Genomic DNA, 18,262 nt, shown 5'->3' with positions numbered 1-18,262 from the left:
TATGAATTTGTTAAAAGAAAAATGTAAATATAAACAACTAGACAACATTGAGATGATCACCATCTCAAAGGGCCCCGCTTAACTAATGGACAATATATGATAATAAGAATTTCATTTTGACCTATAACTTAGATATTTTCCAGCTGGCATAGAACTTCTAATTCACTCCCATTACCCTTTACGTATTGGCATTTTTGTTCAATCTGAGCAAGATTTATAAATGGGAAATAATATACAGTACGTCTGATTAGAAAGAAATCTGCTATGACCTTCACATTGACGGTTGAAGGTCACTGCATGCCATTAACCAAAAGGTTATGTTTGAGTAAATTATTAGCCAAATAGGGCATAGTGGAGAGTATATATATATATACCGGTATATTCTCTTAAAAAATGGATTTTGCGTTGTTCAATACGACCTTGACAGTTGACCTACAAACATTATTCAAGGTCACTGCATTTCCTTAGATCAAAGGTACCATGTGGGTGAAGTATGAGCCAGATGAGAGCAAAGGGAGAGAAGATATGCTCCGGGAAAGGATTTTTCATATAATTCTGCTATGACCTTAACATTTGACCTTGAAAATTATTCAAGGTAACTACACACCCTTTACCCAAAAGCTCTGTTTATGTGAAGTATGAGCCAAATAGGGCTAAGTGGAAAGTACCGGTATATATGCTCTGAATAAAAATTCATATGTTGTCTGATATGACCTTGACCAACATTCCTTATTCAAGGTCACTGCACACCCTTTGACCCTAGTCACTCTGTGAGTGAAGTATGAGCCATATTGAATCAAGGGGAGAGAAGATATGCCCCAAGATAAGGATTTTATAGAAAATTTTGCTTTGATCTTGTCCATAGACCTAAAGATATGGTTCAAAGTCACTGCAACCCTTTACCCGAAGGCACTCTGTGGGTGAAGTATGAGCCAGATTTGGCCATGGGGAGAGAAGATATGCTCCAGACAAGTGATCCTGGACGGACAGACAAACTGATCAATGTAGGATGTCCGCAGAGCGGGACCCTAATAAAATGCTTTCTTTGATGATTCATGTACCATAGGTAATGAAGGTAGCGATCATTGCAGAAAAAATTTACAAACCCCACTAATGCGGGTTATGTATTTTTCTGTAATGTCGCCACCTTCATATCCTGCATGAATCACCAAAGAAGGCATTTTATTGTCTAAATACATGTACTAGTATGTGATAAAATAAATGTACTTGTACAGCTGTATATATTTGAAAAGAGATAAGGGTCAGATTTTGTTAAATATATTTATTGAAAGACTTTTTTGACATGTATTTTTAAAAAATCACATTAAATAAATACAGCAAAACTCAATACCTTTACAAATGTATATTAAATATTAAACTTCTTGGTCTGATATATTGCAAATAACATGTAACCATCCAAATCTCTAAGGAAATTACAAACATTTACCATGATATAACACCTGCAGAATCTGTCTCTCTTTAAAGAAAGACCAACTAAAGTAAAAAAAAAAGCAAAAAAAACAACTTTTTGTTGGGTTATACAAAAATTTTCAAAGAAGTGCTTTTAAAAATTAATTTAGTACATAATTGTAGGGAAATACCTGGACAGTTATGATGCCAAACCACCTATTATCCCTTAGAATATATATACACCATTTTTTCTTCTATTTTTTTTATTCTTTATTTCTTTTTTACCACATCGGTTACAAATGTACTAATACTGTACTAAACCTAATTTAACCATATTGTTTTACAGAGTCAATTAAGTATGATATGCAAAAGAACCTAGCAGCTCGAAGCTATATTGTAGAGCAGTTTTAGTCTGTATTCACAGACACAAAGTACACAGTTTTACCCTGAGACAGTTAAATCAAAGGCGTAGAATCTCACTTACAATATCATTTAATGGACATATACTGCAAACTACAAGTTTCAAAAGTCAATTTCACTTTGTAGCTGCTGAAGGGAACTTGTCGCTTGTCAGAACTTGTTTTTAATTCTTTTGTTTTCTTGAATACAATAAAATGTTCAAATCACTTGAAGCAGTTTTCTCATCCTTTCGTATTCTTGGATCCATGTTCAATCACTTGTAACAGCTGAAGTTAAGGGTCTTGACTTGGACGTCCAATGCGACAAATAGACTGGTGCTGTTGAAGGCCAAAGAATACACAGGACTGCAGTTTTCTCATCCTTTCATATTCTTGGATCCATGTTCAATCACTTGTAACAGCTGAAGTTAAGGGTCTTGACTTGGACGTCCAATGCGACAAATAGACTGGTGCTGTTGAAGGCCAAAGAATACACAGGACTGTTCCGGTGACCCGCATAAAAAGTCTGACCAAAAAAAACCCCCAAACAATCAATAAAATGGTGTGACAGATATTTACATGCATTAAAAAATGACATGTGATTAATTTACAATGATTATCATAATAAATGTTCAGTATTATACATGTACATTTTAATCAAAATTGTGCTAAAAAATATTCTACTTATAAATTTTTAAGAGCAAAGAAAAGAAACTACAAATCTAGCTTTAATTTGCAACAACTTTATTTCCCAACTTTCAAGACTTTATTTCATCTGTTAACAACTTGTTCCCAGCAACTATATTTCACAATCGGGCCAATAAAAGTAATTATCAACATTTCACAACACAATGAAAGTTTGGTTCAAGGTAAAAAAAAAAAAAAATTGTATTCTGATGATGCTTTTGTGACTTTCTTGATATTTTTTGGCATATATCAAATGTGAATATAAAAAAAATTGTTAATGGTACATTACTTGCTTTAAAAATTCCAATATCTTTACAAGAATTTTTCCATAAAAGCTTATCATTACAGATGATAGAAACTTACATGTACCTTAACAACTTTACATGTGATGGAAGCTAACTTATATGGGTGTTGGATGCTTACTCTTACAGGTGTTGAAAACTTACCTTTACAGACGACGGCATTTTAACTATACAATGGAATGTAATGGAAGGTTACCTTTACAAGTTACTTTTACAGAACATACCTTTACAGGTGACTTTGTTTGTCGTTTGTCCCACAAATCCACAGAACCGTGTCGAGACGTCCCCGCAAATATGTTTCTGTGTCCGTCTGACTGCAGACAGTAGTATGCGGAGTCAAACTGCTGCTCCCAGGAACCAACACTGTCATAAAGAAGTGGCTAATTCATTGATGCAGTCAAACTACAGCTGGCAAAACTTGTTTAATTATAATACATGAACATATGTACTAATCTTCGAGCAATGATCAAACTAGAAGCTGTAATGAAAAGCCACAGTTCTTTATGTAATAAAGAAAGAATGACAACTGAAGTGGATATATATGTGTATTGTAAACAAAATCACCTTGACCATTGACCAGGTTACATTAAAAGGTAAACTGCTTATTGTTTGGAATTTATGACACATTACTTGCAAGTATTTGATAAATTAACTACAACTGTAGTGTACTTTATCATGTTCATTACAACATATATATATAATCCATTCAATTTTGCAAGCTTTTTAACCAGGATATTAATTTGATTTAAATAAGGAGGTCAGCAATATGTAGCATGTTGTTGGGAGTAGGATTAAGGAACTTTCATACCACTGGTTGGTTCGGAGATCCCACATCCGGACGTATGTATCATAGCCACAGGTAAGCAGGGTGTGTTCGTCCTCAAACTGCATATCCAGTACACCTGCACCGATCTTGTGTTCCCGACCCAACTGACTCAACATACAGGATCTAAAATCAACAATAGATGCTGTAACATCTTTTTTCATTGAAGACATCTAAAGCATATCTGGTGTTTGATTGTCTTATGTTCGATCATTTCTTTGTCCTAGTTAATCTACATGTATAAACAATTTTCCCGGAGTGAAAAAGAAGAGAGATGGAGGGCAATATAAATTTCTTCTATTCATCTTTTTCTAGTAAAAAAACAAGCACAAAGCAATTGATCAAATGCTATCACTTTTCTTTGAATCTAAAAGTTGCAAAACTTTCAAAACATGAGGAATAAATCTTCTTACTTATTCAAATCAATTATAGACACAGGTGCATCTCCATCACAGAAAGCTGTTCCACAGGCACAAAAACTGGAAGAAAAACAACATTGTGGTTATATTAGCCTCTTTTTCAAACTCCATAAAATTTATATCAAGGTGCCAGGAATGAAGATGTATTACTAATCTAATGTCAATAAAACTTTGACATTTCCGTTGGATAAATAAAAGAAGCTAACTGAAATGTTTAACTGTTAATAAAACTTTGATATTTCTGTTGTATAATTGAAAGGAACTTACCAACAACACTGGGACAGGGAAACGGACCACACTCGGTCTCCCACTGGAAAACAGCACTTCTCCATGACTCCTGAGATTCCCCTGTTGTCGTCATACTGTACACTAAAAACCTAAATCATTAAACAGATCTTTTTATTGATGTTTATACAGTATAGAATTTCTTAATCAACAGACTAGTTTTCCAACAGCTCATATTAAAGGTACAACGACATCTGTAAATCCAATTCTATAAATGGTTTGAATTGTGAAGCACACAAAGTTATACATGTATTGAAATTTGAAGATATATGGAATTGTGAAGCACATGATCTATTCATTTTGAAATTTAAAGACATCATAAAACTCTTTGTATCAATACTGTTTCAAACTCGATAACTTTATAGGTCTATCAATTTGAAAGACCTTATGCTGAACCAAAAGAGAATCACTGTAGGCTTACTCTATGAAATAGACTGACAAAGACTCAGTTTACCTTTAGAGTTGCGTCCCTTGAGCCTGATACAATGGTACTGTCGTAAGAGTCCACTGCCTGGGTGTCTACACAGTGGGCATTCTTTATCTCAGTGTGTGCTCCACAGTTGTCCCAGATATGGATGCTTCCATCCCTTACAAATCCCAAATAATAAATGTTAAGGACTGTGTGTCATTTGTATTTCAAATATATGTACTAGAAAATGTTAATCTGTTTTTAACTTTCTCTGACTTTTCAAGTTCTTCAAATTTTTAAGTGTCATGGTCACTTTGAAGTTTCTCGGATGTGCATCAGCCAGTTAAAAGTTCCCATGATTTTGATATTTAATTTTTCACAGTAGCTCATGTGTGCATGTTTACTTACAAGCACCCACTGACTATTTTTTGGTCTTTGACAACAAACTTGGTGACATCTCTTTGAAGCTTGTGTCGATTGTTGTCTCGGCTTCGTCTGTTTTTCTTGCTTGCTGAAGGATCAACTGAATGGATCTCATTTTTTGAGGAGACCCAAAGCTTTCCATTGTTGTACTGCAGCCATGGCAGTTGTCTGAAATTTAAAATTCAGTCAAATCTTATTTTCCAGAAAAATCATTAATAATTAATGAAAAACAATAAATATCTCTAAATACATGCAACTCTAAAGTTAAGGTACATACTGGTAAGCATGGGTATCAAAATGTACTTTATTAAACCGAAAATGGATTTAATTAATATTGCTTTTGTATGGTTTTCAGCTTGTTCTAGAACATTTCTCCTAACTCAAAACATCTCAGTAAATAATAAAACTGATAAATATCATACTGTGGTTTCTGGGGAGCAATGAACATACCTTCCAGTAAAATTTATAAAAAGAGATTCTTGATAAACACCCTTTTCTCTGTTACAAGAAATCCGGAACTTCTCTTTCAAAGGAAGTCTGAAAGTAAATGAAATTTGTTTATCATTAATTAAAGTAATAAAAAAAAATAATCAAACAATACTGTATAAAACATGATATAAAAGAAAATATAAATAATACATTAAAAATATTTTATAACAACTACAAAAGAAATCTGTAACTTATTAAATAGATAATACATGTGTATAGCTTTATTTCACAAACCATAATCTTCCATATTTATAGCTTTTTCAAAACTCCATATATTATATGTAATCAAATGATGCGTACTTTAATTTAAATACCGTACTTATGCTAAAGATTAATCTCAATAACATTTGTTGAGTCTGAAAAATTAAACTGTCATTTCTTTATACACATTTTGTGAAATTGGTCTGAGATTCGGAAGAGACATCAGTCAACATTTTTCAGTCTAAACTAGTCTCACCGAGATTTACCCAAGTTCAGTTTTTAAGAGTTTTGTGGTGTGAAACAATTTTTCCAATCAGTGAGCAATGTTTCAATGCTGTTTATGCTTTCTAGTTTCTAGTGAAAGTGAACAATGATAGTAAGAAGAAAATAGAGACCAGCATGTTTTATATCATTTTTTAAGTATATTATCATAAAAAGAATGGGGCTCTACACTTGTCCACTGCTATTCTATTGAAAATGAACATTGATCGTATTTCATCAGTTCATGGAAGGGATATCCCAAACAATTTGGAGTTAGATACCTTGTGTTATTAATGTTATAAATTTTATCTCAGCAAAATTCGTTGAGACTGTAAAACTTTTTGACTGCATGACTACTTTCTTAGATTTGGAAGAAACTTCAGTCAAAATTTTTCAGCCTCAATGAATCCCGCTGAGATTCGCAGGGTTGTAGATATCCACTTGCCCGCTCACCAATGTGAATAAAATTTTATGTGGGCGATAAGAAATTTAAAGTCTGGTCGTCCACATGGCAAGCGTTTTTTCCAAAATAGGAGTTTTTTTTATTATTTTTAAGAGTGAGTACCATAGAGTCCTGTGTATAATTCACACCTTTATTCAGCCAAAATTTAATAAATTTGGGAAATGCGAATTACATTTATTCAAGGTGCATTTCTGCCGATATCTCATGTTATGCAAATTGTATGAGTGTAAAATGTACACTTCTGATCAAAAATACTTTATTATTAATTTTATTTCCATGTCTTATAATATTAATCCTCTTAGACCACTGTTCCTTGCATCAAACAAGTTCTCGCCAGTGTATTCGCCATTACATAATCAACCTCCTGTTGACTCATCGCGTGGTCAATGTTTGTTTAACAATATCTACGACTAGTGTCAGGAGCATGCACCTGTCTTATGTCAGACTTCACAGTTTCTTCAAATGCAGAAAGATAAGCAATAAATATGATTTGATGTAAACCATATTTACTTTATGTCCTGTTATGCAGTTTAACATTTCTGTGTCACAAAGACACTGTAAAAAAGAAAGATAGTTCATATGTGCGACTTGATAATGACGGGTACGGGGTGTTTCGCACCTACACGTTTCGCACTGAGATGGTTCGCACCTATTCTGTTTCGCGCTGAAATGGTTCGCACCGCGATGTTTCGCATCGAATACATTCTTAATGAATGAGTTATGAAACATGTACATGTAAATGTTAAGTTAATGTATCCGGTGTCGGTAGAATAAACATTGACATATTATGTAAATATAAATAGTAAAGCACATAGTTTTTATGGTATATTACGAGAATATAAGTAAGTAAGAAAATAAATTTTAAAGTCACTGGAGTAGGACCATATCTTAATTATTAAGTTGTATTTGCTGTTTAAAATAGTATAAAAATCAATCCAACAATAAATATGTGTGCCATAAAAAAATAGTATTATTTTGCATATATACGGAATTATATGCAATACACAACAATTAATCGCTTGCAAGTTGTTTTAAAAGATAATATGGATTTGTTCTAAAATTCCCACTATGTACAAGATCCTCAATAAGTGTGTCCCTAAATATTTATCTCAGATTATTCATTATACTATGAGTAATGATTCTGCATATAGAACTATATATATGTGTTATTTTTTAGTGTATTTTAAGTAATTTGTATGTCGTTCTCCAATGATCGACATAAATATATGGGAATGGAAATTATCAAACAATATTACACGTACAAAAATGGTAGTTAATTGAATGCAGAGGCAGTTAAAAGCAGAAAATTATGGAATTAAATGATCCCCACCTTTATATCTGTGGTACTTAATTCCCTGCAATAACACCCCTAATTTTCTTTAAAATACAGGTAAATCTCAAGTGAAAGACGTGCTATAATTTTTATCACAACACAAATAATACCTCTTATTCTGGCCTCAGGATCATGAAGGAATTTCAGACTGAAGTCAAAAATTCAGTCAGTCATAAAATGATTGTTAATCATAATATGACTATTGAAATTTGTAATTAACAGTTTTATATTAAGACACTTTTGATAGCCTATGAATTATGTCCGAATTTTTATTCAAGAGACACTGTGACAGTGTACAATTTTAGACTTAAGTCTAAGATTCTTTCATAATCCTGGAGCCTGAACCTATATAATAAGGTAATGGCTTCAAAGGCTTCATAAAAAATCCAACGAAAACAAAAAAACTACGTTATACTAGCGGCGCATAAATCATATAAATGCAAACACCGTTTCAATGTTTTTTAAAACTTATTTCAATTCTTTTATAGGTTATAATTAATTTCATAGCAATAATAACACGAGAAAAATATCTAAATACAGTGAAATGTTTCGCTCCGAGGGAGGTGCGAAACATCGAGGTGCGAATCATCTCAGCGCGAAACAGCTAGAATAGGTGCGAACCATCCCGGATTCATAATGACGACATACGACACACAGACGTTTCTTCAAAATATTTATTTTCAATAAAATTTCTTGATGTAGTAAGTATGCCCTTAAGTTTAACTGTGGGCCCATAGACTTTGAAAAGTTAGCCACAACCCTGATTAGCCTATAGACAACTGGTGGATACTTATTCTGATTTATTCTGAAACTTACGTGATGCCGTTGTCAGCACGCAGGACATTGAAATTCTTATCGAACGGTAGCCAGGCGTGATCACTGCTCAGCAAGTCCTTCAATTTGCGACAAACTCGACATAACACTGACAAGGATGCAATGTCCAGCTGTCTAAAAATTGTAAACAAGACATCGTCAGGAAGGTCTGAAAAACTAACAGGCGGTTGTTGCGATTCCTCATCAACCGAAATTAACGCTGTTCCATTCATTATCTGAAATTTGTTGATCAATCAAGCTACTTTTTATATTATTTTCGATTAATTCGAGCATTTTTAAGATTGTGAAATAAACATTTCTTGTGTAGAAATAATATTCTCAATGTTTTAAAGAAGCTTGAAATGTTCATCACCCCAACTCATGAAGCAAAGCATATAAAAGACACCAGATCATGAGCATCTAATAGGAAAATTGGATCCGCAAACAGTTCCGTGCGGCTCTGCGTGTTTGAATGTTTGATTTTCTCGTTTAGTTTAGTCGTCTGTGATATATAAATAAAATTAGATAACATCAGAAAAATATTAAAAAAGTAAGCAAACGTTTTCTGTTTGTTTCATAGACAGAGTACTCTTGCCAGAAATACACCGCCAGAGCGCCTCCACCCCTAATTTTTTGTATTATATGTGTACATATATATACATGTACATGTTTATAACAACTATTATATGTACATGTAAAGCAATATGAGCTGCAATTTTCAAATGCTGATTTTTGTTTACGAAAATGTTAATGATATCTACTAAAAAATGACAAAAATGTCATGTTTTTTTTTCTGTTAGCCTTATTTTTTGCGTGAGAAGCCCTGATGGAAGCAAAGTTTAATTATTGTCGTCCTGTACAAAAATTGAACTGCTATATATTCATTAGAAGAGAAATCTATCTTCTGGCAAAAATTAATTATATTTTTCAAATCTTATTTATCAGAAAAGTTTGGTTTTTTTGTTTGTTTGTTTTTTTTGTTTTTTTTTTTTTTTGTTTTTTTTTTTTGGAAAATTATTGACAAAGACAGTAGAAAAGGATACAAAGGTTACAAGTACTCATATCAAGAATATAATGTAGACCTAAGTTGCATATGCTATATATTATGCATATAACTCGTATACAAATGTAACTGAGCTGTATACTACTTGAAAAAGGAAGTTAGTCAGTGAAAATAAGATGAAAGAGAGAAATTCTTGAAAGAAAGGTGCTTGTGTGGGTGTGTGCGGGAGGTATATTACGTATTGAATCTGATCAATATAACTAGTATGTCCTAATAATAAGTCACGCATTCTTTGCCAGTGCTTTTCAAACTCTGAGAATCTACAGTTTTTAAGCAAAATATATTCTCTACAGATATTCTGTTTTTCATTATATTTTCAAGTGCACTAAAATTCAGTTTTGGAACTTCTTTATATCTAGTTATCTACTTACAAATATGTATTGTTTTATTATTAGAATTAAAAGATTTTGTACTTTATACGAATTTTTCTCTTTATATTTTCCAAATAAAATTGAGTTTTTGTCAAATGTTACTTGCATTTCAAATTTCCTTAACAACCACTCCTCGCATAGTTTCCAAAGTTCTTTAAATTTATACAATAGCAATCTACAAATAAGTGTTCAATTGTCTCATTAACTCTTTTACAAAAGGAGAAGACGGGGGATTCTTTAACGTCAATCTTGTGAAGATTTTCTACTAGACTAAGAAAAATATCCTCATTATCAAAAAGATCTTGTATATGTATAAAACCAACATTAAAATAGTGTTTTAGAAAAAAGAACTGTTATTAAATTTTATTTTTGGGTTGAGCCAGATGTTTTCAAATGGAACATTCATAATTTCTTGTCTAGTTGTTTTTACAATTAAAATCCAGCTGTTAAAAACTTCTTTCCAAAAAATATTTTTTGTATTTTTACATAAATTAGATGTAAAGTCCATACCTTTAACCCATAGGTTTTTAATTTTTAAAATTTTATTCTTAAAAGTTTAAGTTAAATGCAGACTAAGCATACTAGCAGGTTTTTGCAGCAAAATAAAATTCTAAAAAAACACAGCTCATATTGCTTTAAAGCACCACAGGCATTTGACGTTATATATATTCTTTGTAATTAAAATACCCGGTATACCTTTCAAATACTTTTATAAGGTAGGGGTATATTTATTTTAATTTTTTTTTATTGTAATAAAAATATGTGACCCAAGGTGTCTTAGTCCGAAATATCGGACGTTTTAATGTCTGGCTTTTAAAAAAAAAACTACTTTGATATTTTACCTGCCAGGAAAACTGGCAAGTAAAGTAAACTACATGCTTATAAAATTATGTTTATAAATGATATTAGATTCTTTTGTTAGATGCATGAGCATGTAATAACAGGTTTAAACCAAGGGGCATTTTTATTGTTCCTCAAATATTTCAAACTGGCCTGAATTGATTTATCACAGAGTGTGTTGTTTGTTTTCATGAGTCCAACAAAATAATTAGATCACTTGTAGGACATCTGACGACCCCTTCTACTGTAACACTGTTCTCTAGAAACGATAAAATGTCCAATCAAATAGTGGATCAACCGAGTAACAATTAACTTGGAACTTTGAATATACTGATATATGCTCAACATAACAGTTACATATTTCATTTCGTTTTTGGTGTCATTTATTTAGATGAGGCTAAATATTCCATAACATCGCCGAGAAGATAATTGTTTGAATAATACTTAAAATGATATCGTCGTGACATTTTTGTTGTTCCAAGGCTCTGATGAGTGTATGGAGAAAGAAAAGGGGGGGGGGGGGTGATTTCATAAAGACTTGGTTTCAAATTAATACATGTACGTCTGTATTGGAATATATTGTAATTTACTTTATGATTACCTTCAATGTTTGTAAATTATTAATTCATCAATATTTTGAGAGGGGGGAGAGAAACAGAATGAACGAGAGAGAGAGAGAGAGAGAGAGAGAGAGAGAGAGAGAGAGAGAGAGAGAGAGAGAGAGGGTGGGAGGGAGGGGGCGTTTGCCTATTTTCTCGTTACATGATCTAGGCACTTTAATAATTAAGAGATTCAATGGCATTTTTCTTCGTTCATAAATCAAATACTGAGTACCCAATAATTGTAGAGAATTTGACACAAGTAATTGATGCTTTAAATAAATTGTTATTTACAGAAATCCTTAGATATTTATTTCTTTGAAGTATTAGTGACAAAGTGGACGGTTTGAAGTTGATGCTTTTTGAGTCATTGACTGATATAGATATATTACACTTACAAGATCTAATATCTCTACGAGGGCTACTGAAAGTATTGACCTGACCCACACACCGAACCGTATAGCACGCTAATTTGGTATTATGTAAGGATGGGGGTGTATCAGTTAACAGATTTTGCTTTATGCATGTACCAGACACTACACGATTTCAAACAATAACTATGAACAATATCAAGAGTGTAAAGAGATAGTTGCGTGAAGAAAGTAGTTATAGCTGGAGACAGAAGAAATTGCGATATTTACATGGTAAAATAAGTGCTTATCTCGTGCACGTGCACTTGCCACTTAATTAGGTCATAAGTGGTTTATTTGCAATATCTTATGTTAGTGCATGGTATTTCAGTAAAATATTTTTTGGTTTGAACATATTTTATTGAAATTATTCAAGTAGATCGGAAATCAATTCTAACAACTTACGATAGTTCCTCTCAGCATAGAACAACAGTAGTTAAATTTACTAATATATAAATTAACAGAAATTTTAAACTTAACTAAATGTATAAAATGTTAAAATGATTTGTTACTATGTAATGCATACAGTGGTATTACTTAGTGTAGGTAATACATACAGTGGTATATACATGTATGTAGTGCAGTAGTAAACATAACTGTAATTTTACACTTTTTAAAAATAATATAATTATACACGCAACATATGTATTATTTAGACCTGCTATGAATTTGTCAACAATAGTAAAATAATTATTGTTAAGATCCACAAAAAAAATTTCATGACCTGAATGTAATAAGTGGGTGTCTATTTGTTTAACTCAAATTCAAACATGCGGTTTAAAACATTATTTCTATCATTAGAATATTTTATACAAAAAGAAAAAAAGAACAAAGGGAACTATCTATAGTACTGCGTCTGAATAAATCATAATTAGGCAAACAGCCGTGTCCTAACTTACAGTGTGATTTATAAATATACAATCATGCATAACGGTTACTAGTACCAAAGGAAGAATATGGGATGGATTTGAATCCTTTGAAGATAAAGTATTACAAAATATATCAATTGAGGAAGTCTTCTTTGCTTCTGCATTTAAAGGACTCCATTTTCGGACAGCATCTGGTACAAATGACCGATTGAATTCTCCCAATTTACATCTAGGAGTATCATATTGGTTTCTGTTACAGATACAGTATTTTGAAACGTTTTCTCGTCGACTAGAAACAATTTCTCGTAGATATTCAGGTACCACACCTGTGTGAATTTAAATATAATCTTTCGCAGCGTCGCCTTTTTAAAGGTTTCCGGCCTGTTTCAAAATAAAGTGATTCTCATTTGGAGCTCAAGTACAATCCTTGCGACGGCCGATTGAACCCCCCCCCCCCTCCCCCGGTTCCGACGCCTATGATATATTATATGAGGCATGCTGTAGGGAACTGTCACCAGCAAACAGTCTACACATTAAAAGCATATTAAAGATATTTTATATCATTTACTTAGTATATTTTTTGATTAATATATGTATAAAGGAGAATTAAAACCTCTCACTGTCAGAATGGGTTAAAGTTGAAATTTCTGTGAACGGCAAAGATAATGAATCTGATCAAGTGATTATGATGCCGACAATTTTTGATGAATATCAATGCACTTCCTTAAGTTGTAGATATTTCTGAATGTTTGCATAAATAGATCTTGAAAGGAATACAAATGCTTATTATTATCTTATTTGGGGTTTGGGAATCTCTCTCTCTCTCTCTCTCTCTCTCTCTCTCTCTCTCTCTCTCTCATCAAATTTCGGTAGCTGATAATACGGTCATCTTGAAATATAAACCCATTTTAAATATAGCTCTGTCGAACACACGCAATAAGAAAATTAAGAAAATTTTGATTGACGTTTTCATTCAAAGGGCTGTTTTAAAATTTGTATAAATAGAACGACCGTTTTCAAAATACAAAGTTTATCAATTCTTGGACAGAGGAGGGTTGCGACATAGGAAAGAAGATGCCTCGGACAGGTTACAGTTGCAAAACTATAGGTTTTGTGATGCTCATATCAACTAAGTTGATTTGTGTTTTGAGCCAAGGTAAGCATCATTTATAATAAGATAATCTATTAATTGTCATGAGTTAAATTGCATATATACCTTTTTTGTAAATTTTGCACAAACATAGCAAATTTATGTAAATTTTAGGCGATAATCATAAAGAAATTGTACATGTTTTGAATATTAAATCCAATGTGTAGTTTAACAACGTATTAATAGCGTTAACAATTCAAGATATATTTATTTAAAAACTCATCACGTTAGAGTATTTATTATCTGTTGCAATTTTTATGTTTGATTTTTTAAACACTCTCCATTTTTACAGTTTAAGCCAAGAAAGAATTACTGTGTTCTGATTTAAGTTTTGATTTTTCAGTAGCAAAGTTGGAGGTCAACTATAAATATAATTGTTTGTCCCAAACATAATTATTTAAACAATAAAATGCTTTCTTTGGGGATTCATTCGGGATATGAAGGTAGCGACATTGCAGAAAAAATACATAACCCGCGTTAGCAGGTTATGTAATTTTTTTCTGCAATGATCGCTACCTTCATAACCCGCATGAATCATCAATGAAAGCATTTTATTATTTATATTAACATCTTTCTTTTAACTAATTAATAAATTGATTATGAAAAGTTAGTAAAATTCACTAAATTACTGTTAATGTTCATAAGTACATTAGCTAAAAGAAACAGCCAAATCGTCTCCTGTGAGACTTTGAGTCTGACATCATCATGATTATTTTGTGCAGTCCGTGAGTTTTCTTAGGTTGCTGGTGGCAATCGATAAACAGGGCGTGTCCATTTTATTCCTGTCAGTATCTTGTCAGTTTCAGCCGTTGTAGATTCGACCAATCGATAAACGGGGCGTGTAGATTTCAGTCTGGTTGTTTCTAAAGAGCTATGAATTAACTATATGTTTCCGTAAGAAATAGAGGAAATAATACTTATTGGATGTAAATATATAAATATGTCCCATATTAACCGAATACCCAAGTATTTTCTTGGTTTTAAGAACCACGCCATTTTTTTTTTTACTTCTAACGAAGAGCGCCAAAAGCCTTAATTTGTCTTTCAATGTTAGATCCATAACGGATAAGTGCATACATATAATAGGTATCCATGCGCGGATCCAGAAAATTTTTCCAGGGGGGGGGGGGGTCCGAAGGATAATTGTGTTTGCCAGGGGGGGTCCGAGGCATATTTTCGTGATAATTTTACTATGTAAACTTAATAAATTTTCATTTTCCAGGGGGGCTCGGGACCCCCCCGACCCCCCCTCTAGATCCGCGCATGGGTATCTCATCATTCACAAATCCTAAAATTCAGAGTATGGTCCCGATGACAATAAAGCAACATCTCTCTTTTGTATTCTGAAATCAATTTATTTCCAGGCCTGAAAATGTTATTGGCTGCATAAATAATATAGCGTTTGTATTTTCAAAACTTTTTTTCATCATATATATATATATATATATATATATATATATATATATATATATATATATATATATATATATATATATATATATATATTCTTTAGAACACCGGGTGATGACACAGTCGTGTGATGGCGACTGGGTCCGGTATGGAGAGAGCTGTTACCGATATTATACGTCACAGAAGACATGGATGTACGCCTTCAAGACGTGCCAGTCAGACAATGGATTCCTAACAGACATTGAAAACGCAGACGAGCAAGCCTTTCTGCAAAGTAATAATTATCAATCAATATACACGAAAGACGTATTTTCGTAAGAGTATTTCTTGTGTATGCCGTTTATCTATTTTTTCATCTGAAATTATAGACTTTCGAAACTCTCGCTCAATGTTATATTATATTCTTCAATAATGAAGTGAATGGTTTAAATGTTAATTTTGAGTTATATGAAAGGGTGCTGCTTAACGTTGTAGGCTGCCCTGGAAAAATAGCATAAAACACAATATATATATATATATATACACCATATCTTTTTTTCATCTGGAATGGTGTTTATTACTTTGCAGATTTAACAAATGGAGACATGTTTTGGATAGGCGCGTCGGACTGTGCGGGGAGATGGCTGTGGTACGGCAGCACCCAACCCTGGGGGTTTACCAAGTGGGATACACGTACGGCATTTCAATTATAAAAAATAAAAAATTAAATGTGGTTAACGTTTTATCTTTAAAAAACAGTTCTATCTTCTCTTCGTTTAATGCCTAGAATGATTTTCTGTGGTATTTCTTGTAATTGACAACGTTTGAATGTCAAAAGTCGAGCTTTATGTACAAACAAGATACTGAATCCGGGCACTTTTTGTTATGTTAACTGTAAAATCTATATTTTTTGAAAGACTGACAAGTGATAATTGTGATAAACTTTTAGAAAAAAAACAACAACAACCACCCCAATACAACAACAATAACAACAAAAAACCCACAACAACAGCGAGATAAATAAAACTTTTGCCAATATATTACCTATGTAACTATAAAATAGCACGAACCTTATTAACGAAGAATTCTGAGCTCTGTATCTCTCTTACATTTTAACATTCAAAATTTTGTGAAGCATATTCCGTCAATTCTAGATTCTAGAAATGATCAAAATAAAACAAAGATGGGGTAATAGGATGGCGCAAATCCCAACTGGTTTAATTGTTTTCAATATTTTTTTTAAAATTATATAATACAATTTTGTAAAGCACAATTTTCGGCAAAAATTATTTAAACCATAAAAAATGGATTAGTTCCTATTATTATTATTATGCACTCTTCAATTTGTATTTGCCCTAAAAATGCAAATGGAGTACCTAAGGTAAAATATTGCAACTGTAAAGTTAAATGAGTTGACCCTATAACATATTACGTAATTTGACAACTGATTTTAAGTTTACTGAATTGAACAGATCAGCCCGATAACTTCAAGAAAAATGAACACTGCGGACTAATCAGGCCAAACGGCATGTGGAACGACCGGGAATGTAGCTATACTCGGCCATTTGTCTGTAAAAGAAAAGGTGGGTTGTGAGTGTTAATTTAGAACATTAAACGTGAATTAAACGGTTGAAAAATAGAATGTAATAAGCGTAAATGTCAACATAGAAACAAATGAAAACATAAAGAAATTAAAAATATCAAAATTTTATACGTACCATTGGATTGCTTTTTAAATGCAGTTTTCAATTTGATGTTACTCGAAACAAAACACATTCATTGCAGCCACCAAAGATTTGGTTTGAATGATTAATAACAAGTATCAAAACGTGTACATGTACTTACAATCAAGGTGTTGCTAATTTTTCTTTCAGTTACTTTATTTTTTTGCGACAAAACATGGAGTACCAGAGAAGGAAGATGCTACAAAAGATTTCCCGGAACGTTAACGTGGACCAAAGCGCTCGAGCTCTGTCAGTCAAACTCTGCAACGCTCGTCAACATTGAGAACTCTGCTGAGCAGACATACGTAAATGGTCAGTTGATAATTTGTGTGGTTTAAATCTTAAATTATTCTATTGATTGAATGCTATAAATGAATAACTTTATTCACAATTGATACACAATATAAATTTGATATCCTCTGTTTGGCTTTGATATCCTCTGTTCGGCAGGTTTATATAACTCTGATCATCTGTGGGTTGGTGGATTTGATGGGGCCAAAAACAAAGTATGGGCATGGGCAGGAACAACGTTACCTTGGAATTATCAGTACTGGGATCGAGGTTTTCCTTTTTTCTATTAGTAAAAACTGTACTCATAGCAAACAGAACGGAAATCAGTGGTTCTTAGGAGTTGTTTTGTTGTTGATTTTTTTAAAAATCGTTACGTTTGTCTTTAATCTATTCTAATCTTATTCTAAACTATTTAAGGATACATTTAATATCAATATCTTCAACTGCCAACTCTCTTATATATATATATATATATATATATATAAAATATAAAGCTATATTGAACGTTTTTCGTGTTTTCTTATCTAATTTTTATCTATAACTCGCCGACCACTGTGGATTTTATTGTGTTTCAATATATATATATATATATATATATATATATATATATATATATATATATATATATATATATATATATAAAAGCACTAAAGATAACCAACGACACGAACAATAAAGTAAAATATTGACGCAGCGTCGGACGGGATTTTTCTTTCTCGGGCTCGAATTCTTAAATATAAAGATGTAGCTGCCACGTTTTGATCCGGTGTTTAAACATTATCTAGTTTTTATATATTATTTAGTTTAGTTTAGTGCTAGTTTTGTAGATGTTTTTCTTCT

At 32.3% G+C, this 18,262-nt stretch overlaps 2 protein-coding genes across 2 annotated transcripts in view; one reads left to right on the top strand and one right to left on the bottom strand.

Moving 5' to 3' along the window:
* Positions 1-1,249: 1,249 nt before the first annotated feature.
* LOC128180272 (F-box/WD repeat-containing protein 4-like) lies at positions 1,250-9,085 on the bottom strand. Its single transcript, XM_052848243.1, has 9 exons — positions 8,720-9,085; positions 5,607-5,693; positions 5,142-5,324; positions 4,779-4,911; positions 4,307-4,416; positions 4,034-4,099; positions 3,606-3,746; positions 3,022-3,160; positions 1,250-2,334 (listed from the first exon to the last, which is right to left on the bottom strand). Exons 1-9 carry the CDS (start codon positions 8,947-8,949, stop codon positions 2,218-2,220), a joined length of 1,206 nt encoding a protein of 401 aa, XP_052704203.1. The 5' UTR covers positions 8,950-9,085; the 3' UTR covers positions 1,250-2,217.
* Positions 9,086-13,908: 4,823 nt separating this feature from the next.
* Positions 13,909-18,262, top strand: part of LOC128180252 (uncharacterized) — a 31,232-nt gene continuing 26,878 nt past the window's right edge. The window contains exons 1-6 of the mRNA XM_052848214.1: positions 13,909-14,024; positions 15,532-15,702; positions 15,996-16,100; positions 16,880-16,990; positions 17,282-17,443; positions 17,582-17,692. Coding sequence (XP_052704174.1) covers positions 13,943-14,024; positions 15,532-15,702; positions 15,996-16,100; positions 16,880-16,990; positions 17,282-17,443; positions 17,582-17,692 — 742 coding nt within the window. The 5' untranslated portion in view covers positions 13,909-13,942. The remainder of the gene's footprint in view (positions 14,025-15,531; positions 15,703-15,995; positions 16,101-16,879; positions 16,991-17,281; positions 17,444-17,581; positions 17,693-18,262) is intronic.

Source organism: Crassostrea angulata, chromosome 4, assembly GCF_025612915.1.
Source record: "Crassostrea angulata isolate pt1a10 chromosome 4, ASM2561291v2, whole genome shotgun sequence".
In the NCBI taxonomy this organism is placed as follows: domain Eukaryota; kingdom Metazoa; phylum Mollusca; class Bivalvia; order Ostreida; family Ostreidae; genus Magallana; species Magallana angulata.
This window is presented reverse-complemented; position numbering and strand designations above follow the sequence as displayed.

Bases quoted from the DNA above. Each gene is read 5' to 3' on its own strand.
- LOC128180272 (XM_052848243.1), bottom strand. From the start codon at position 8,949: ATGAATGGAACAGCGTTAATTTCGGTTGATGAGGAATCGCAACAACCG. The intron at 4,100-4,306 runs GTAAGTTCCTTT...TTTTTCTTCCAG, and splicing joins TCCCTGTCCCAGTGTTGTTG to TTTTTGTGCCTGTGGAACAG. The intron at 3,747-4,033 runs GTAAGAAGATTT...TGTTGATTTTAG, and splicing joins TCTATAATTGATTTGAATAA to ATCCTGTATGTTGAGTCAGT.